At 45.2% G+C, this 23,508-nt stretch overlaps 1 protein-coding gene across 1 annotated transcript in view; it reads right to left on the bottom strand.

Annotated features, from left to right (window-relative positions):
* Positions 1-23,508, bottom strand: part of LRP2 (LDL receptor related protein 2) — a 433,005-nt gene that overhangs the window by 245,083 nt on the left and 164,414 nt on the right. Inside the window, exons 36-38 of the mRNA XM_068110809.2 lie at positions 17,253-17,463; positions 16,580-16,819; positions 9,411-9,596 (exon numbers count right to left, since the gene is read on the bottom strand). Coding sequence (XP_067966910.2) covers positions 9,411-9,596; positions 16,580-16,819; positions 17,253-17,463 — 637 coding nt within the window. The remainder of the gene's footprint in view (positions 1-9,410; positions 9,597-16,579; positions 16,820-17,252; positions 17,464-23,508) is intronic.

Below are 23,508 nucleotides of genomic sequence, written 5' to 3'. Positions count from 1 at the left end.
TGTGTGTGACCCACTCTCCCCCGTGTGTGTGACCCACTCTCCCCCGTGTGTGTGACCCACTCTCCCCCGTGTGTGTGACCCACTCTCCCCCGTGTGTGTGACCCACTCTCCCCCGTGTGTGTGACCCACTCTCCCCCGTGTGTGTGACCCACTCTCCCCCGTGTGTGTGACCCACTCTCCCCCGTGTGTGTGACCCACTCTCCCCCGTGTGGGTGACCCACTCTCCCCCGTGTGGGTGACCCACTCTCCCCCGTGTGGGTGACCCACTCTCCCCCATAAACCCAAAACCTTACAAAGTTACCTTACAAAACGGTAACTGTAAGGTGCGCTTCACTTCCGTTGAACTTGGGGCCGACTCAGAAGAAGACCTTTGTTTGTCGAAAGCTTGTCAAAAATTAAAGATCGAAGTCCTGAAGCTACGTCCGCGTCTGATTTAATCTCCCGATTATTTATTCAATGCAAATGAGACGCCCTGCTCGTACTGCGGAGTTTCTACTATTTCTCACAGTTATATATATATATATATATATATATATATATATATATATATATATATATATATATATATATATATATATATATATATATATATTGTTGCGGATATGAGGATTGCATTTTTTTGATTGTGTTGTATTGTATTGGAAATGGTGATGAACATTGTTTGGATATGGCCCCTCCTGCCTCCAGAGTTGTGTAAAGGTAAAAAGGGCGTCTCGGTAATTAGCCCATAAAGCATCCACGTCAGCCAATCATAGAATACCCCTGTTCAGTAGCTTATATCTTATTATGTGTTTTAGAGTAAGGCCTTGTCTTCCATTAGGATAATACTCCATTGCACCGAGTGAAAAAGAGATAGATTCCCTTCATTCCCATTCCCAAAAACCTCCATTCCCCCTTTCGTCGATTGGCAATTACATCCCCTCCAATTGCCGCCATTGACCACGAGGCAGGGTCGGAGAAGAAAGGCGTGTCTCCACCTCGTCATAGAGGGGAGGAGTGAGCCAGCCCCACTCGACCAACCATGAACAAGGGGTTTGGCTAGAGAGGGCGGAGGTAGAGCGATCGGGGAGGTTCGCAAAGGTTGAGGGGCGGGGCCTATATAACCCGCCGGCTGGGCGTTCCCCAGAGAGATAAGTCCAGCAGTTGAGACAAGGAGGGAGGAGACAAGAGCTGGGTCGTCAGAGCTGAGCTGCGTGCTTGAGCCACCGAAACTGCATCTACAGCAGCTCGAGCCACCGAAACTGCATCTACAGCAGCTTGAGCCACCGAAACTGCCTCTACAGCAGCTCGAGCCACCGAAACTGCAGCCACAGCAGCGTGGGGCCTGGACGGCAGTTTGGAGCAGGGCCGCGAAGGAACGGCGGCTGCCCAACGAGCCGATCATGCTGCAGGACCAGTTGGACCTCCCTATCCCGCCAGCCATCCACCTGCCATCCCTATCATCATTCCCCGTGTAAGTGTGTTCGTAGTCTGTCTTTTGTCTTGTCCCTGGGAATAAGTTAAGCCTGTTAGATAAGCTAAAGATTTCACTGTGTCACCTGCGTCCCATGTCCCTGTAAATAAACGTGACTGCTTTCTTTTTGCTTATATGTGTGAATAATAATAAACCCAGTTACTCTTCTGTACGTCTTCTTCCTCTTTGCATTCGGTCGCTTTAGAGTTTTCCAGATTGAGCAGCTGCGGTGCGATACGGCCAACGTTTGGGTTGAATCGGGTTTTAGTCGGGGAATAACTGTTCGGTCGCGGAGCCTCCGCTCGGCAAATATAACATCTAATCCGCGGTCCGTAACAATATATATATATATATATATATATATATATATATATATATATATATATATATATATATATATATATATATATATACACATATATATATATATATATACATATACATATATATATATATAAATATATGCAGTGCCTATAGAAAGTGTACACCCCCTTTCAAAATGTTAACCTTTTGTTGCCTTGTAACCTGGAATTAAATTGCATTAAAATCAGACTGTAACCACACAGTCTGCTTTAATGATAACTTCAAGCTTTAATGATAACTTCAACCTTTAAAATAACTTCCACCTTTATTTACACATCGTAACCCACAACTTCCAAGTGAAAAACAAATACTACAAACTTCAGAAAATTTATTAAAAATACAAAACTAGATTATCTTGGTTGGATAAGTGTAAGTTATCTTTGCAGTAAGCTCAATAGTGCCACCAGTTGTCACTTTGATGATATTCGTTCTTCTGTGATAAAGTGTGTCATTTCTTTGCTTTCTCACCCCATAGCTATTATATTTAATCTATCTCTATCTCCACCACAGAAGGTGGACAGAGGTTATGGTTTTACCCGTCTGTTTGTCTGGTAGTTTGTGAGCAGGATATCTCAAAAAGTTATGGACGGATTCGGACGAAATTTGGCGGACAGGTTGGTTGTGTGACAAGGACGAATCGATTCAATTTTGGTGAAGATCCGAATGCAGATCTGGCCTATCAATGAGCTACAAAACATAAACTGTTTAGCCTGGCGGAGGTATGCGCTCTACCTAGTGCCGTTCTAACATTGACAATGCACCGTTAACAATGTTCATTTTACGAAATTTTTAGTTGTTATCTCGCATGACAAACTTAGCTGGACGAACCACATTTCTTTGATTGCTAAGATGATTTCTCGAAATGCGGGCCTATTGTAAAAACTTTGTACCTTCCTTCCTCCTTGTACTTTATTCTCCCTCTATATTAGTCTCCCTCTATATTAGGCTAACCCCCGCTCTAGCAGGGAAAATGGCCTTAAAATGCATGTTGTTGTTGTTGTGTTGTATATTAGTCTCCCTCTATAACACTTGAATTCTCCTTTACCTGAACAATTGGAGCATTGTCTGGGCACGCTCTAGTAACAATCATACTCATTTACTCTGTTATTTGAGTGCGAGCTATGGGATCTGGTTCTGCATGCTCCCTTGTTTATTCCTGCAAGTCTTATCAAGTTTATTGTTTTTGTTATTCAGTCTTCTTGTCCATTTTTTCTCTATTTTGTCATTCATTAGATTTTGTCCATTTCATCATTTGTCATTAATATTGTCAGTCACTCTATAGGGCATAGGCATTTCTATACAAGCCCTGAATTTTGAATATGCCTCCACATTTCCTTCAGTATACATTATTTTGATGATTCCCTTCCATGTTCCCCAAGTTTCAGAAGCGTTATTTGCGTACTGGTATATTTTTGCACACCACTCCTTTCATATTCCATCTCCAGGTGCCGCATGATGCACACTGAAAGGGAATACTCAGTTTTCACTCCGGTTGTTTTCTTGTTTGTTTGTTTGTCTGGGCGATATCTCAGCCATCTTTTGAGCTAGGAAGCTGAAATTTGGGCACAATAGTGCGCAAGTCCTTTGGCAAAAACGATATTTTTATTTAATGAATTCATTGATTAATTGTTTCATTATTATCGGTTTATTCAGTACTTTATTTCCTTTCTCATTTTGGCAATATCTCAGGCACCTTTTTTTTTTCTTTTTTTTTTTTTTTTTTTTTTGTATACAAGATCGAGGCTCGTGAAAGAGCGAAAATTAATCACACAGAAAGACAAACAGACACATAAAACAAATAACATCGGGAGCGGTAGACAAGATGGGGAGAGAGGGGGAAGGACACAAACACAACATTTGAGAGCAGGGACCGAGAGACATGGAGACATCGAGAGATCTGTGGGAGGGAGAGGGCTTTGGGGGGGAGGCATGTGAAGGGGCGAGGCATGTGAAGGGGGGGAGGCATGTGAAGGGGGGGGGGTGGGAGAGGTATAAACATATGGACACTGCCAGGATTTCCAGGAAATAAGTTGGAATTTCAAACAAGGTGGATCTGGGGTGAATTAGTGGGGGTAGAAAAGATCAAGGTTATGGATGGGGGAAGATAAGAGATGGTGGTGAACAGCTGTTTTAAAGACCTGGAGGGAGGAGAGGGATTGAAGGGAGTGTGGGAGTTTGTTCCACAGGCGGGAGAAAAGAGGAATGAAAGAGTGAAGGTGAGCAGAGAGCCGAGATTTCGGCAGTTTAACCATCAGAGGGTTGCTGGCAGATCTTGTGCGACCTGTAGGAATATTTGGGGGACAGAGCACGGAGAGAGCTGGGGGAGCAAGGCCGGAGAGGAGTCGGTAGAAGACGGAAAGACCACCTACCTGCCTGCGGTGAGTGAGTGAAAGGCCCTCAGAGATAGCTTCATCGCGGGAGATTCCAATGATTTTGAAAGCTTTGGATTCAACAGCGTGAAGCCGAGCCAGGTGTGAGGCAGGAGCACCAGCCCATAGGGGAGAACAGTATTCCATTGAGCTGCGGATGAAAGCCTTGTATGTGGTGAGGAGCTCAGGTGTGCCGAGGAAGGACTTCGCACGACGGAGGATGCCCAGTCGGCGACTGGCTTTGGAGGCCAGCTTGGAAATGTGGTTTTCCCAAGAAAGATCATGGCAGATAGTGAGACCCAAAAGCTTGAGTGACAGAACTTCTTGGAGAGGATTGTTGAGAAAGTAGATGGGAGGGTTGTCCAGTCGATCTTTTCGGAGAGACATAGTAAGAGAGTGAGATTTGGCAGGATTGAAAGACATGTTCCACTTGTTTGACCAGTCTGTGATTTTGTCCAGGTCTTCAGAGAGTGAGGAGGCTGCAGACTGCCTATCTGAGGGAAGAGGAATGGAGCGGCAGAGAGTGGAGTCATCAGCAAAGAGATAGAGAGGATTTTCCAGAGAGTCAGAGAGATCATTGATAAAGACCAGAAAAAGCACAGGGCCCAGCACACTTCCTTGGGGAACTCCAGCCTGAACAGGAAGGGGAGATGAGAGAAATCCATTCAGGGCCACACGTTGACTACGACCAGAGAGGAAGTCCGCAAGCCATGCATGGAGATTTCCATGGATACCATAGGAGGAGAGTTTGGTGAGCAGAGCTGGGTGCCAGACCGTATCAAAGGCCCTTGATATGTCAAGGGAGACAGCTCTGATTTCCTGTTTGGCATTCAGGATCTCCATCCATTGTTGAGACAGCAGAAGCAGCATGTCCAGAGTAGAGTGACCTGGTCTGAAACCAAATTGATGATCAGAGATCAAGCCATTGGAGAAGAGGAAAGATTTCATATCCGAAGCAATGATGGATTCCATGACTTTGCTGATAATTGGGAGCAGGCTGATTGGTCTGTAGTTGCAAGGATCTGTTTTTGCACCTTTTTTGTGTAAAGCGGTAATGTTAGCTGATTTCCAGGATGCTGGCAGATGACCTTGAGCAAAAGATAGGGTGAAAAGTACAGAGAGAGGGTGAGATAGAGCGGCAGAGCAGGATTTTAGGACCCGTGGGCTGATGCCGTCTGGTCCAGTTGCAGAATCAGAGTCGAGGTTTGACAAAAACTCCTCCACCTTGTCAGGAGAGAAGGACACAGAGTCCAGGAGCATTTGGGTTCGACTGGGAAAGGTGGGAACAGAGAGAGATGGGTTTGGGACTAAGGATTTCGAGGCGAACACAGAGTTGAGGCATTCGGCTTTGTCACGTGCGATGTCAACTGTGTGGCCATTTGAGGTAAGGGAGGGGATGGAGGGGGAACAAACACCAGAAACGGATTTGACCAGACGCCACCAGGATTTGGAGGAAGGAGACAGGTTTGAGAGTTCATTCTTGAGTGAGGAGAGATAGTGCTTCCTGGCACTCCTGAGGGTAGACACACACTTGTTCCGAGCTTGGTGGAAGGAACTGAGATTTCCTTCAGTTGGATTAGCCTTCCAAGAGGCAAAGGCAAGTTGTTTCAGGGCAACTGCCTCACCACAAGATTCAGTGTACCATGGACGGGAGGAAGGGTAAGACAATTGAAGGCGAGATGGGATAAATCTGTGCATGAGAGAGATCAGTTTGCTTTGGAAGAATTCCCAGGAAGAATTGATGTCAGAGGCAGTGGAGATGGGAGACCAATCCAGACGATTGATGGCTGCTTGAAGACCGTCCCAGTCGGCCTGAGTGAAATGCCAGACTCGTCGACGCTGAGGAGGCTCTCTGAGAATGGCCAGAGAGATGTCCACTTTGACAAGCACATGATCAGAAGAACCGATTGGAGCAGAAGAAGAGCAGCAGACATTAGCAGGGAAGTTTGTCATAACCAAGTCTAGAAGAGAAGATACTCCATTGGCTGAGATCCGGGTCGGGAAATTGACAGATTGTGTCAATCCCAGTGAGTCACAGAAGTCCTTTGCTGAGGTGCCATGACTAGTGAGAGAGGAACCCACACCCAACCAGGTGGCATGATGACAGTTGAAGTCACCACATATGAGGAAGAGAGAGTTGGGATGAGTGGATAGAAGTTGGTCCATGTTGTCAGACATTGAAATGTAGATGGAGTCATCACTGTTTGGGGGACGGTACAGAACACATATGAACAAAAGGTGGGAGCGGAGAGGAAGCCGTAACCAGAGGTACTCCTGCGGGTGAGGAGGAAAGAGAGCAGTGCAAGGAGAGTGAGGAAGAGAGTTTTTGACAAAGATAGCCACCCCACCACCAGGCCGAGGCTCAGGTCTATCATACCGGAGGAGGGAGTAACCAGGAAGAGATATTAAGGAATCAGAGACATCTTGAAGGAGGAAAGTCTCTGTTAAGCAGATCAAGTCTGGATTGTCAGAAGCAACCTGTATGGAGAGATCAGTCAGGTTTGAGCGAAGGCCCCGGATGTTTGAGGTCCATACCGTTAATGAAGAGAGAGGGGGGAGCATCGGGTACAGGACAGGGGAGGGGAGGAGTAGGGTAAGATGAAGGATGAGAGGGGGAGGTAGGGAGAGCAGTTGATAGTGTTTCAGATGTTGCAGAAGAGTTCCAAGAAAGGGAAGGATGAGGAGGATGAAAGGTTTGCTGGTGAAGGGATGCGGCACAGTGAGGGGTTGTTTGAGGGGGGGCAGAGGAAAGTAGAAGGTTTGGGGGGGTGGAGGTATGAGATAGAAGGGAGACGAAGTGGGGAGGAGGCAGCTTGGAGGAGGAGGGGGGAGGAGAGAGAATTGGAGAGGAATGGTATGGGGGGAGAATTGAATGGGAGGGATTGGGGGGGAGTTTTGAAGGGGAGGAGTGAGGGGGGAGTTTAGGAGGGGAGGGGCAAGGGGGGAGTTTTGGAGGGAAGGGGAAAGGGGGGAGATCAGGAGTGGAGGGGCAAGGGGGGGGATTAGGAGGGGAGGGGCAAAGGGGAAGTTTAGGAGGGGAAGGGCAAGGGGGGAGTTCAGGAGTGGAGGGGCAAGGGGGAAGTTTCGGAGTGTAGGTGTAAGGGGGGGGGTTTGGATGGGAGGGGCAAGAGGGGAGTTTAGAAAGTGGATGATTAATGAAAGACGAACATTGATAACAAATTGGGTTTGTTGTGATTTTCAAGTTAGCAATCCGATTCAGAACGATGGAGGAGGGATGGAATGAATGTGAATTTAGACCATGTAGTGAGGGAGACGTATAAGATATTGAATTTCTTTTTTTTGAAGTGGAATGAGTTGGAGAGGAAATTGAGAAAAGCCTTTTAAATAGGAAGAAAAACAGCGTGTTGTAATATATCACTGAATAAAAAACAGAAGGGGAAAGGTTAAACATATTTAAAAATATTTAAACAGAACTATGAACAATCTTATATGCACAAAAATACCAACGGGGGGAGAGCCGAGAGGGCTAAAACCTTTTGAGCTAAAACCACCTTTAGAGGCCATTTTTCCCCGCAAGCGGGGGTTGGCCTTGTTCGGGAACTGTGGTTGTTGTTGTTTTTCGGTCCCCCTTTTTGAAGCAATGTTTTACGGCCGGATGCCCTTCCTGACGCCAACCCTTTTTGCCGCCTTTAACGACAAGCAGGGAATTACCAGTGAACTGGTAATTAATTTACCAACCCCAATTAATTAATTAATATTACCAATTAATTAATTACCAATTTATTAATTAAATTAATTAATTAATTAATTAATTAACTTAATTAATTAATTAATTAATTTACCAGTAAAGGGAATTTATTTGGAATTTGGTAATTAAGGGTTTGAGCTAGGAAGCTGATATTTGCACACGACAATGACCAAGTGATTTGGCTGTGAACGGTATTTTAGATTTATTGATTAATCAATTAATCGATTAATTATTTAATTATTCGATTAACTACTTAATTTTTTTTTTTTAAGTTACAGATTCAGATGAAACGGTGGTGGTTTAGGTATTCTATTAGCCAATTGATTAAGAAATTAATTATTTACTATTATTATTTATTAATTTTAATTATGCAATTAATCAATCAATTATAATTGTACACCTCAAACTCCCAATAATGTCTCTATGTGCTGCATGGTGGTATCGCCAGGTGGCAAAGGTGCCCCAGCAATGCCGCGTGCTGGAGGATATGTTATTTTTTTATTTAGCATGGGGTGGTGTACTTTGAATGTATCTATACTTTATATTTATTCTCTCACACTGGCGATTATGGAAATGTAGTATATATAATAGTACTTGGTAACTCTCTAAGTCTATTCTTTCAACACTTTAAATGTTTCCTTGAGCAACAGCAGCTGGTCATCAATTAATAGCCGTTTTGGAAGTCGAAAACTGGATTTTAAACAATCAAATCTGTCAATAGTACCAGGCCTTTTGCATGAATTTGCAGCAAACATCACAAGCTTACACACACACACACACACACACACACACACACACACACACACACACACACACACACACACACACACACACACACACACACACACACACACACACACACAGCAGTTTCACATTTATTTGGATATCAGGATTAGTGTAGCTGGAGACCCATGCAAAGCCCAATGGATGTACTTCTGTCTTGACCAATTAAAGAGAGAGGTAAAGCTCCATCTCTAAATGATAATGATGTCTCAGCCAGAAGTGGCCAATAACAAAAAAAACTTCAGAGTCCTCACTGTAAAGTTAGCTTTTCTACAAATTTGTAAGAGAATATTTTATAAATTTTTAGGTCTAACTAAAGCCGCTGTCACACCTTGACGTTTTAGCCAGCGTATGCCGACGTATGAAAAATTTGGCTTCGTTAAGAGCACGCTGAAGCACGCTGGCATACGTCGTAGTACGCCGAGCTCGTCGACAAATTTCGTGCATGCACAAAATTTGTCGACGTATGCCAGCGTATGACTCACACCAGCACTCAATTTTGATACGTCGGCATACGCTGGCTAAATCGTCAAGGTGTGACAGGGGCTTAAGGTGATAAAAAATGCTTTTATTGGAAAGACAGTTGAGGATCAGGAAGGAGCAAACAAAACACAAGATAATCTCATAGGACTTGACTAAGCAGAGGGGGGAATGGGTGGACATCAAATGTATAGGTCAAACCCTGAACCTAAGAAAAGAGAGTAAAACATAGATGGTTAACAAGAGAGCTTACCTGCTATCCAATCAATTGCAATTCCACGTATACCCCGGAATCCAATGCCCGTACCGACAACCGTCTCAAATCCAGCACCATCGGGTTTGATGCGAAAAACTCCATTCGAACCTGCATTTGGCTTGTAGTCGCACCAGTAGATAAATCCAGAAGGAACGTCCACATCCACATTCAGGGCATTCCGTCCTGGAATTAGACAGCCAATGGTTAATGACACACAGAAAAAGGCATCGCTTGCTCATCAGCAACGATCACGTTAAATCGTTAGCATAGATATTGCATGCACCAATATACAATTTTAAAGAGGCTGGTACACATTTTGAATGATTACACATGGACATCTGACAAACCAATTCATGTAGGACGAGGAAAGTCAAATGTCTGTGCATCGATTCCAAAGTCGGAACTGGTTAGAGCTGAGCTTGTCCTTTGATTAAACGTCTGCTCAAACACTTGCACAAGCTTCAGCAAGGGGCATGTGGTGATTCAAATGAATGTATCAAACCCAGGATTGAAATTGAATAAATCAATTAACTTCATTCGATGACAACGAATGTTCAATGCAAGTACTGTATGGTGTAAACGTTGTGTTGGAATGCAAGCCAAATATTTGTTGTTTTTTCCCCACTTTTTTGGGGTATTGCAGTTTGTACTCCAAATTCCATTCGGTTTCTATCAGCCTTGGATATCCAGTAACCAGTGAGTACACCTCACATTGTGAACCTTCATATTGTGAACTAGAATTGCACTCTTCGACGTCGTTACATCGTTACATCGACCGATATGCCTCCACCCACATTATTACATCACTAGCAGAAGTACCCGGCATTGCCGGGCGGGGAGGGGAGGGGAACGGCGGGGAGGGGAGAAGAGGGGGAGGGGGGAGGGGGAGAGGGGAGAAGAGGGGGAGGGGGGAGAGGGGAGAAGAGGGGGGAGGGGGAGAGGAGAGAAGAGGGGGGATGGGGAGGGGGAGGGTGAGGGATGGGAGGGGGAGAGGGGAGGGTGAGGGATGGGAGGGTGAGGGGGTGGGAGAAGAGGGGGGAGGGGGGAGGGTGAGGGATGGGAGGGGAGGGGTGGGAGGGATGGGAGGGGGGAGGGTGAGGGATGGGAGGGTGAGGGGGGTGGGAGGGGGGAGGGGGAGGGTGGGAGGGGAGGGGGGGAGGGGAGGGGGGGAGGGATGGGAGGGTGAGGGGGTGGGAGGAGGGAGGAGGAGGGGCGAGGGGGAGGGGTAGGGAAGGGGGGAGGGGAAAATGGGAGGGGGAGGGGGAGGGGAAAAGGGAGACGTGTGACATGTGACGGGATGGAACATCACGTGATCGCTCTGAGCGAATCAGCGAGCTGCTCGCACTGGCTGAGATTAGCGGGTACTTCGCTGAAATGCGCTGACGTAAATATGAATAAAAAATATGGATCTCGTCAAATTCTAATTCGTAAACACGAAATATGAATTAAAATTTAATTCATATCGCACAAAATCGACACAAAACACGATCGCATAAAGGTGAAAAAACGCAATGGCTTTTCGCCCTGAATTACGTGCAAACGTGTGACGGGATGGAACATCACGTGATCGCTCTGAGCGAATCAGCGAGCTGCTCGCACTGGCTGAGATTAGCGGGTACTTCGCTGAAATGCGCTGAGGTAAATATGAATAAAAAATATGGATCTCGTCAAATATTGTCTCGGCCATGTTCGTCCCAGGCTCAATGGCCATGTCTATGCCAAATATCAAGCACGTGAGCCTCTCCGTTTCGGAGTCTATCGGTAACATTACACACACACACACACACACACACACACACACACACACACACACACACACACACACACACACACACACACACAGTGTTTTATATATATAGATTATAATACTTGTACCAAGTTTGATATAAATCCCTTCAGCTGTTCTCAAGTATTACATTTTTAGCTCACCTGGAATGAAGTTCAGGGGAGCTTATGCGATGGCACGTCGTCTGTCCGTCAGTCCGTCCGTCAACATTTGCAACTTCTTCTCCGAAACCGCTGAAGGGATTGTGACCACACTTGGCACAAATGATATTTGTTGTGTTGCAACTAAAGGTTGTTCACGGCATTAAAAAAATCGGGGTCGAAGGGGGTTTACCGGGGTCAAAGTGGATCCAAGTTTGACCCCCCAAAATAGGCATTTGCTTTTTCCTCTGAAACTACACACGCTATTTCGATGAAACTTCACCACAACCTTCATCACCCAAGATGTACCGAAGTTTGTTCACGGGACGAAGAAAATCGATGTCTAAAAGGGTTTACGGGGGGTCAAAGTGGGTCCAGGTTTAACCCCCCAAAATAGGTATTTGCTTTTTCCTCTGAAACTACACAAGCAATTCCGATGAAACTTGACCACAACCTTCACCACCTGTGATGTACCAAAGTGTGTTCACGGCATTAAAAAAAAATCTGCCCCTTTAGGGGATTACGGGGGGCTTGCCCCCCAAAATAGGTATTTGCTTTTTCCTCTGAAACTACACAAGCAATTCCGATGAAACTTGACCAACAACCTTCACCACCTGTGATGTACCAATGTTTGTTCAAGGCATTCGAAAAATTGGGGTCTGAGGAGGTATACGGGGTTGGAGGAGGGGAGGGGGTTGCCCCCCAAAATAAGTATTTTATTGTTTGTTTAAAGTCTTATGATTAAGTCTTATGAATCCCTTCAGCCATTCTTAAATTATCGCTGTCACAAAACCCCATTACAGAAACTGACCTTTAACCTTTGACCCTTTGATGCTGAAATCTAATCAGTCAATGAATCAATTTCATCATAATATATACTTATACCCTGGTTTGGTCAAAATCCCATCACTGGTTCACAAGTTAGGTAAAAATTATGTTACTGAGCTAACGGAACCTCTGACTTTTGATGTCTTGACCCCAAAATCAACAAAATTCATTCTTGCATCATAATACATAGTTCTACCAACTTTGGTCAAAATCCCATCACTGGTTCACAAGTTGTTGCAGTAACAGGATTTTTACCTAACATGACCCCTGATCTTTGACCTCATGACCCCAAAATCTAATCAGTTAATTTTTACATCATTATACATACCTGTACCAAGTTTGACTCGGATCCTTTCAACTGTTCTCAAGTTATCGCGGTAACGAAAAACTATCATGGACGCACGGACAGAAAGACATCCCAAAAACATAATGCCTCCGGCGACTTTGTCGGAGGAGGCATAAAAACGTGGGACGCGTGGTGCGATTGAAGGACAGTACAGAGAAAGTCAGACATTTGGCAAGGACTCAGTATAAGGCAACAGTCACTCAGGAAAAGTGACTGACTGTGCAACATAGCCTATGTTACTAACGATATCATACTAAAATCATGTGCAACACTGACGATATCATACTAAAATACGCCATTTGTGTCTGTCTGTATGATGCATTTTTGACGCCAATACTGAATAGAATACATTCTGTCGTTACTTATCCAATCTCAACCAAACTTGCCAGGATGATGAAGGGTTACATAATGAAGGTTGTAGCGCATTCATTCTCCCCTCTCCCGAAAGGAGTTTTCTCCACCCGAGCGAGTTTACCCGCCATTGCAGTCAATGGGGTTGCACGTTGAGGTGTATATAAATGTTAAATTAGCTTTATCGTGGCGTTTTTCCAAAGACGCTTTTAATAACAAAATGAATGATAATCGCATATTGTTAATGTTATTACAAAACAATATTAATACTAATAATGTCCAACTTCCTCAAGGCGTTTTTCCTTCAGTGATAACGTGTATAAATAGCTTATAGTTATAATGGCGTTTCTGTGGGAGCAACAGCTTCTTCAGGAAGTAAAAATATTGTGCACCACAAACACGTTTTGATTAGCTTTTTAAACAGTCGCTAATGCTCTTTATAACACTAAATGAAGGAATTTGGAGGAATCCCGACATCCGTGAAGTAAGGTTTACTTCGAGAACGGAGCGAAGATCTACTGTACTCGATATAACCCACAAATGTTGGGTTATAACATGGCCCTTTCTGCCGCCACCGTAGCATTTTTCGGAGGGAACTTTTGAAACTCGCTCCTGCTGTTTCATACGAAACTGAAAGGGAGAAGCTCGGGTTGTGCTCCTTTACCAAGCGGCTAGCTAGCGCTTGCCAAGCCAGCCATTCCTTAACGGTTTTGAATGGAGTGCTTGCTCAAATGGTTAAACCACTTGACGATCTCTTCACAAGAAACTTGGTATATGAACACACACCCAATGTTCTTGAGACCCACCCATAGATTGACTGTTGTAGCGGTTACCTTATTCGCATGTCGCGGTTACCTTATGTTTGGTCTAATCCACGTGCACGGGCTTTTGGTTTGTTGGACGTGACGCACGCGCGGTTGTGGGAGCCACACCCTCCGGAGAGGGTTTTGGCTTTATAAAAGCTTTACCACTTCCGTTCGAGTTTAGAGTGTGCTGGAGATTCCTGTTTGAATAAACAAGCTTTGAACCCTACGAAATGGCCTCGTCTTCTCGCCTTTCACAACTTCTAGACTGGTGACCCCGGCTGCCCCCGAACGGATTCGGGGGCTGCAAACGAACACGGCAGTTTCGATCGAACTGCCGGAGTTGGCAACGACGAGCAGCCATGTGGTTCGCGCACCGCGCTCGGCTCCTCTACGACCGGAGGGGCGAGCCTGCTCCAGGACCCTCCAAAGGGACGCAGTTACGAGATGTGGGTGGCACTGCTGCTCGTCTCTTGTGCGCGCACTGACGTTGGCGGCACGGCTGCTTCGTTACCTTCGCGCGCGCTGCTGCTCATCTCTTGCGCGCGCACTGACGTTGGCGGCACGGCTGCTTCATTACCTTCGTGCGGACGGCTGCTCGTCACCTTCGCGCAACTACACTCTACAACTACAGCTCGCGTGTAGAAAGCTGCAACTCGCGCCACTACTTCTCCGACTCTGCATCCTCGGGAGGCCCGCGAGGAACCTCGGCAGCCTCCCCCGAGGACTTGACCAGCAACTCCGTCAGCTCAACCCCACGGCTGCGTTTTTTCACGCGTACCGAGGCCGAGCACTGCTCGAGCCTTCTCGGCACTGCCGAACGCGCCTGCGAACTACGTACACGCCCGTGGAGTGAATTCTGGGGGGGGGGGGGGGGGATGTCACGGTTACCTTATTCGCATGTCGCGGTTAACTTATCCGCATGTGACGGTTACCTTATGTTTGGTCTAATCCACGTGCACGGGCTTTTGGTTTGTTGGACGTGTCGCACGCGCGGTTGTGGGAGCCACGCCCTCCGAAGAGGGTTTTGGCTTTATAAAAGCTTTACCACTTCCGTTCGAGTTTAGAGTGTGCTGGAGATTCCTGTTTGAATAAACAATACTACGAAATGGCCTCGTCTTCTTGCCTTCCGCAACTTCTAAACTGTAATCGATATACCCCAAAGAGGAATGACCCTTCCTGCCCCTCCCGGAGTCTGCGGGTGTACTAGTCATACTAAAATACGCCATTTGTGTCTGTCTGATGAATTTTTGACTCGAATACATTCTGTCGTTACTTATCCAATCTCAACCAAACTTGACAGGATGACGAAGGGTTACACAATTATGGTTGTAGCGTATTCATTTGCCTCCCTCCCAAAGGGGGTTTTCTCCCCCGAGCAGGATTTCCCCACCATTGCCATCAATGGGGTTGCATGTTGAGGTGTATATCAATGTTAAGTTAGCTTTATCGTGATTTTTTCCAAGACCGCTTCTCATAACAAAACTAACGATAATAGCATAATATTAGTTATTACAAAACAATATTAATACCATTAGTAGCCGGCGAAGCCGGTGTTGTGAATGAACGCGTACATATTATGTTGAAAAGCCAGATTTTGCTGAATCCTTTGAGAATTTCGAAGCTTTGACGCACCAAATCGCTCCATGGTGGCCGCCATCTTGCGGATGCGGAAGTATGCATAAAAATTGAGAAAAAGTTCAATAGGAGTTTGTTTCACCCATCTTTTTTTGATTCACAATCTTATGCACCTCTAATTTGTAATTAAAATACTTGAAGACCAACCTCGTTCCCTGGGCCCGCACGGGCCTGGTTATCTTCAACGAAAATCGTCACCAAACACCGGAACCAATGAGATTCGAGCATTTGAAAAAATATTTGAAAAAAGCTTATTACCGGTACCACGTTTCAGAGGCTGAAAACGGCATCAAATATTCTAAAATTGACGAAGAATTATTTTTTAGAAATCTCGCGGCCGTAGGGGATAAGTTTTTCACGGCCGGAAATATCCGAAGTTGAGACGGAATTCACCGAATTAATCAAGAAGGAAATTTTATAAATTTTAATCTCATCCAGAATGCAAATGGTGTCATTTTGAACGAGGTACGGTACCTACTACACCTACCTACTACCCACTACCTAACCTACTGATGCCACAGTGATGGGTAAAATAGTGGCAAGAGGCTTTGGCTTCGCCGGCTCTTTGCGGCTTTGCAGTCGGGTACTAGTATCCCACCTCCCCAAGATGTTTTTCCTCCTTGAACAAACATTGAGTCAACGTTTATAAATAGCTTATCATGGCGTTTTCGTGGGAGCAACGGCCCAACGGCCTCAACCAGAAGTAAAAATATTATAAACCACAAACACGTATGATTCGCTTTTTTAATAGTCGCTAATGCTGTTTATAACACTAATATAACACTAAATAAAGAAATATGGAGGAATCCCGACATCCGTGAGGTAAATTTTACCTATAGAAATGAGGGAAGATCTATGGTACTCTATATACCCCACAAGAGTTGGGTTAATAACATGACACTTCCTCGCGCTAGCATGGCGTTTTTCGTCGCGGCCTTTTGGTCGCTCCTGCTGTTTAACACGAAACTGAAAGGGAGGAAGCCTGGGTTGTGCTCATTTGCCAAGCAGCTATCTAGCACTTGCCAAGCCAGCCGTTCCTTACCGGATTTGAACGGAGTGCTTGCTCGAATGCTTAAACCACTTGGCGATCTCTCCACAAGAAACTTGGTAAATGAACACACACCCAATGTTCTTGAGACCCGACCATAGATCGACTGTAATCTATACAACCCCAAAGAGGAATCACCCTTCCTGCCGCTTCCGTAGTGAGCGGGTGTACTAGTAAATAAAATTACAAAATCCGACATGACCTAAAATTTTAACAAAATGCACACCAGATCCAGCCACCGGCATCATTGCTTCCGCGTGATCCGAGCTGTTGATTTGGAATGCACGGATTGCCGAAAGCTGGGAGACGATGATAAATGTCTTGGATGCAAAGCAAGAATGCTGGTCAGATCCAATCTGAAAGCCCGTCCCACAGGCACATGTTGCTCGGCCATTCTCTCTGGGGAGGCAGAGCTGATGGCAGCCTCCATTACCGATACTGCAGCCATTTGTGGACCCTCCAGACCCTGGGAAGAATGACACATAATGGAGCATTCACCTTTGAACTAAAAAAAAAAAAAATCAAAAACGAGAATTTAGATTATCAGTGAGTGGAATAGGTTTGTAGAACAGCAGGATGAGATAAAATTGTGCAACTCAAGAGAACAAGGGGTTAATTGAAAATAATTTACAAAATACATTTCAGTAAAAGCAGTCTGTGCGCAATCATGATCTTGGTTCGCTAACATCTTTTTTTCTGTCTTTGCAGCTGGCCAATCCTCAGTTTTCATCTCTGGCCAATCCTCAGCTATTAACTGAAAATGCTAAGCTATGTCTGCAGTCCTATAGGCCTTGATGGATGGCCTTGAAGAGTTTCATCATTGATTCATAACATCATATACAGTTCAAGTACACCAGTCACAATGGACATCCACGAGTAAGTAAGGATGGTAATCATACTGCTATGCTGGTGCAGACGCAAAGCCTTGAGCCCAGGTATGTTGTTGCGCATCACCACCGGGTTGTTGCCGTGCTTGTCCACACGTTCGACCATCTCGTAGTCATAGTCAGTGTAGTACACATGGCTCCCATGGACAGCCACGCCACAAGGATGGGACAAACTCTGGACGATTGTTTGTCGATTATGTCCGAAGACATCGCCACATTCGATCTGTCACATCAGATATGATTTCTGAGTATTGTATTAAACAATAAGTTAGCAAAATAATTTATAGAAATCGAATTAAAAGGTATTGCAACATTTACTGAGATCAGATCACAATTTTGGGATAAAATGATGAGCAGTGACGCAGAGATTCAGAGATGAGAAAAGTGTATTAGGGATAGGTTGGGATGTTAACATTATCCAGTGAGGGAAGTGGACAAAGCAACATAGGGGCAATACCCCTGGCGCTCACCTGGTACAATAAACAGTATACTGCACTGACTAAGGGTATTTAAACAATTCCAATGGTTGCTAGAAGACAGTACAGCACGTAGAATCATACTAACATAATCATAAGACTTTAAACAAACAAACAAACAATAAAATACCTATTTTGGGGGGCAATCCCCCAACCCCGTATACCTCCTCAGACCCCAATTTTTCTAATGCCTTGAACAAACATTGGTACATCATGGGTGATTAAGGTTATGGTGAAGTTTCATCGAAATTGTGCGTGTAGTTTCTGAGAAGAAAGAAAATACCTATTTTGGGGGGCAACCCGTCCGTAAACCTCCAAAGGGGCAGATTTTTTTTTTATGCCGTGAAGAAACTTTGGTACATCATGGGTGATGAAGGTTGTGGTCAGGTTTCATCTAAATTGTGTGTGTAGTTTGAGAGACGAAAGCAAATACCTATTTTGGGGGGTCAAACCTGGACCCACTTTGACGCTGGTAAACCCCCTTAGACCCCATTTATTTTAATGCCGTGAACAAACTTTAGTCACAACACAACAAATATAATTTGTGCCAAGTTTGGTCACAATCCCATCAGCGGTTTCAAAGAAGAAGTTGCAAGACTGACCGACTGATGACGCACAATCGCATAGGCTCCCCTGAACTTCATTCCAGGTAAGCTTAAAATGGATTCGTTCAAATAATAACAAGACCGACAGACTAACAACGGCATAGCCAGGCTTGGATCTGCTGCGTGGTAGATCGGCTGTCCTCCTGTCATGTGACTAGATCCTCAGCTCTGATTGGTGGACGTTTCTGAGGGACATACATAATATATACATTTACCAGACGGACAGACAAACACTGTTCGAGATGGCATTGCCCTAGGGCTACGCTGTAACAATATGAATGCAGAACCACGTGACCTATGACGTCATCAATTTTTTTCCCCTTGCCCCTAGATCCCAATTTATCCCTAGATCACGCTAAAGAAATTTCATACTGAACAGATCAAGCATTCTACTTGTTGATTTATGACGTCATAATGAAGGCTCTTATGACATCATTAACATATATTATTCCCCATGGGGAGAAATTTACAATGAGCCACCCATAAATTTTTCCCATGGAGAGCTTTAGAAATTCTCGAGGTGCAATTTTTTTCGGGTTTTCCAAGATGGCGCCCATACCACGTGACCTGTGACGTCAAACTATCATTAAAATGCGACAGCAGGAGGTGCTCCTATGACGAAAATTGTGTTAATTGGACCAACGGTTGTGGAGAAAACGGATTTTAAAGGGGATAAACACGCAAAATGCCGGCGGGACATACATACATTCATACATACATACATCTATACGTATATACATACATACATACATACATACATACATACATCTATACGTATATACATACATACATATGACATATATATATATATATACATAAATACATCGATACATACATACATCAATACATATATACCGTACATACATATATACACCAGATGGACAGACAAACGCTGTTCCAGTAAAGATCAATACAAATAAGAGATGGGAGGAAACCAGTTGAGTCCTGCTCTGGGTGAATTCGATTTCTCAAGTGATGGGAAACAGCCGAGTGATAATGAATTCTGATCACGAGTTTTCTGTACAATACAGTAATCGTCACAATTAAGGTGTTTACTTCATTATAAATGTACACACATGCAATAGTGGGGTTTTTATTTTGCCCAGAAAACTTTTCATTCCTCGTCACAATTATTATTATTTCTTACGCTGCCTGAGGCTACTGGTTGCATCATTGCTTGGAGCACAGTTGTGACGCTGATGCAGTGCCTCCCTGTTACCAGTAAGCTGGTGCTCATTTTGTACCAATGTAAAGACATTTTGTAAACTAAAGTGTGCAACACCCATTTTGCCAACCTCAGCAAGGTGACAGGCTGAGTCAACCCACCTGGTGTTATTTAATGGCATGACAGGGGCTCAAACTCAAGACTCTAAGATCTGAAGACAGCCACCTTAACCGTTAAGACAACACCGGCTTTCTCATCAAAATTATCATCATTTATTAAACAGTAATGCATACATTAACATTTAACGGATGTTGTAAGTTATACTAATTCTATAACACCCCATGCAATACTTAACTACATTTCAATTGCAAAGGTCACAATAGTTGTAGGTCGAAAGTAAAAACTTTAGTAATTTGTAAGTGATTTGCCGATTTTCCAACTCTCTGCATAAATCAGCTGGGCTGCATTCTTCATCAATATTTGGACCCTTTTTTCTTTCTACAAGATTGAGGCTAATGGAAAATCATGTTGATGGAGGATATCAATTTACAGGAGGACATCAGGGCAACACTTGGACACAAACAAGCAAGGGAATGAACAGAGGAAAAGGGAAGCAAACACTGCAACCTGCAAGTTCGATGTTTGGTTTGGGAAGGGTTAATGGGGGCAAGAGAGATTGTGGATATGGATGGGGGATGACATTGATGGTGGATACTGCCACATCATCAGATCCATGCCCTCAGCTATGTCCATGCAGTCAGTAATCTCACTTTCTAACCATCCCCCCATATCTGAGAGATAAACATGTTTTCATGTATAATCATGTGATGAGCTGGCTGGATAGTCTTGAGCTAGACTCTGGAAGTCTAGAGTCTAGAGGTGGTCTCAAAGTGTCCATGTGTGTGTGCGTATTTGATAGTCTTCCATCTACTTGTATGCATGAATGCTCACCTGAAGTGCTGGGCTTGGTGTACAGTGCAAAGTTGCTGACAAAAATAGCCTTTACCTGCTTGTGGACCTTTGTTACATTTTTATTCCCATAATTTTTTTTTTTTTTGTATACAAGATCGAGGCTCGTGGAAGAGCTAACATTAATCACACAAAAAGACAAACCGACACATAAAACAAAAAATAAGGGGAGCAGTAGACAAGATGGGGAGAGACGGGGAAGGACACAAACACAACATTTGAGAGCAGGGACATCGAGAGAGATGTGGGAGGGAGAGGGCTTGGGGGGAGGTGGGAGAGGTATAAAACATATGAACACTGCAAGGACTTCCAGGAAAGTGATAATGAATCACTCAGTCAACCCTCGACTCTGTTCTCATTCGTTTATTCATTCTTATTCGTTCGTTCGTTCTTCGACCACGTGTTTCTCCCCCATTTCCCCAGATAGTTTTCACTCATTAACCTTCAATGTTTACACTTTCCCCTCAAGTTATGTATTCCGTCATATTTTATAACACCTTTTTCTTCTTCTTCTTTAAAAGGCTGCTTTCGACTTGCTCACCAAATCAATTCATCCCCAAAAAAATATCCGTCTCCTATAGTGCCTTTTTTCTACATTCCCTAAACTCTCCTGCACTCCATCCTCCATCCAGCGTCCTTAAACGTATTTTTAACTCGAAGGTCACAAGAAACTCATTTTGCAATAAATGTTCGTTTCCCATAAATCGTACACTTTCAAAAATCCAATCTCACCCCTCCCCTCCAAATCTTCCCCATAACCCCTCCCCTCCAAATCTTCCCCATCACCCCTCCCCTCCAAATCTTCCCCATCACCCATCCCTTTCAAATCTCCCCCCTTGCCCCCTCCCTCCTAAACTACCCCCTCACCCCTCCCCGCCAAGACGCCCCCTCGCCCCTCCCCTCCTAGACTCCTGCCTCACCCCTCCCCTCCAAATCTCCCCCATATCCCATCCCTTTCAAATCCCTCCCCTTGTCCCTTCCCTCCCAAACTCCCCCCTCACCCCTCCCCTTCAAATCTCCCCACCCTCATTGCTTCTCAATTTCCCCCCTCCCACTCCCCCTCCTCAAAGCGTCCTCCCCGCTTCTTCCCCCTTCAAACTCTCACCTCCATCTCCCCCAACCTTCTGCCTCGCTCTTCCCCCTCCTCAAATAACACCTCATTGTGGCTCACCCAATCACCATCAAACCTTTTGTCCGACCCATCCTTTCCTTTCTCCGAGCTATTCTGAAATCTCTGACACACCTTCAACAGCTCTCCCTACCTCTTCCACCTCTTCCACATCTTACCCTACCCCTCCTCCCCCCTGTTCTGTATCTGATGCTCCCCCTTCCTCTTCATTAACGGTATGGACCTCAAACATCCGGGGCCTTCGTTCAAACTTAACTGATCTCTCCATACAGGTTGCTTCTGTCAAACCAGACGTGATCTGCTTTACAGAAACTTTCCTCCTTTATGATGTCTCTGATTCCATAGTATCTCTCCCGGGCTACTCCCTCCTCCGGTATGATAGAGCTGAGCCTCGTCCTGGAGGCGGGGTTGCTATCTTTATCAAAAACTCTCTTCCTCACTCGCCTTGCACTGCACTCTCTCCACCTCACCCCCAGGAATACCTCTGGCTACGGCTTCCCCTTCGCTCCCACCTCTTGTTCATATGTGTGTTGTACCGTCCACCAAACAGTGATGATTCCATCTACATCTCGCTGTCTGATGATATGGACCAACTTCTATCTACTCATCCCAACTCTCTCTTCCTCATATGTGGTGATTTCAACTGTCATCATGCCAGTTGGCTGGGTGTGGGTACCTCTCTCACCAGCCATGGCTCCTCAGCAAAGGACTTCTGCGACTCACTGGGACTGACACAATCTGTCAATTTCCCGACCCGGATCTCAGTCAACGGAACATCTTCTCTTCTGGACTTGGTTATGACTAACTTCCCTGAAAATGTCTGCTGCTCTTCTTCTGCTCCGATCGGATCATCTGATCATGTCCTTGTTAAAGTGGACATCTCTCTGACCATCCTCAGGGAGCCTGCTCAGCGTCGACGAGTCTGGCATTTCACTCAGGCCAACTGGCACGGTCTTCAAGCAGCCATCAATCATCTGGACTGGTCTCCCATCTCTACCACCTCTGACATCAACTCATCCTGGGAATTCTTCCAAAGTAAATTGCTCTCTCTCTCATGCACAGATTTATCCCATCTCGTCTTCAGTTGTCATACCCTTCCTCCCGTCCATGGTACACGGAATCTTGTGGTGAGGCTGTTGCCCAGAAACAACTTGCCTTCGTCTCCTGGAAAGCAAATCCAACGGAAGGAAATCTCATTTCCTTTCACAAAGCCCGAAACAAGTGTGTGTCCACCCTCAGGAGAGCCAGGAAACAATATCTCTCCGTTCTCAAGACCGAACTCTCTTATCTGTCTCCCTCTTCCAAATCCTGGTGGCGTCTGGTCAAATCCGTTTCTGGTGTTTGTTCCCCCTCCATCCCCTCCCTTACCTCAAACGGCTACACAGCTGACTCCGCACGTGAAAAAGCTGAATGCCTCAACTCTGTGTTTGCCTCTAAATCTTGTGTCCCAAACCCATCCCTCTCTGTACCCACCATACCCAGTCGTACCCTGCTGCTCCTGGACTCCGTGTCCTTTCCTCCTGACAAGGTGGAAAAGTTTCTGTCAACCCTCGACTCTGATTCTGCAACTGGACCCGACGGCATCAGCCCACGGGTCCTAAAATCCTGCTCTGCTGCTCTATCTCACCCTCTCTCTGTTCTCTTCACCCTCTCTTTTGCTCAAGGTCAACTGCCATCTGCTTGGAAATCAGCCAACATCACCGCTTTGCACAAAAAAGGTGCAAAAACAGATCCTAGCAACTACAGACCAATCAGCCTTCTCCCAATTATCAGCAAAGTCATGGAATCCATCATTGCTTCGGATATGAAATCTTTCCTCTTCTCCAATGGCTTGATCTCTGATCATCAATTTGGTTTCAGACCAGGTCACTCTACTCTGGACATGCTGCTTCTGCTGTCTCAACAATGGATGGAGGTCCTCAAT

This window comes from Myxine glutinosa, chromosome 3 (assembly GCF_964187855.1).
Source record: "Myxine glutinosa chromosome 3, kmMyxGlut1.1, whole genome shotgun sequence".
NCBI classification, from domain to species: domain Eukaryota; kingdom Metazoa; phylum Chordata; class Myxini; order Myxiniformes; family Myxinidae; genus Myxine; species Myxine glutinosa.
Note: the sequence above shows the minus strand (reverse complement) of the source record. Positions and strands in the feature narration are given on the sequence as shown.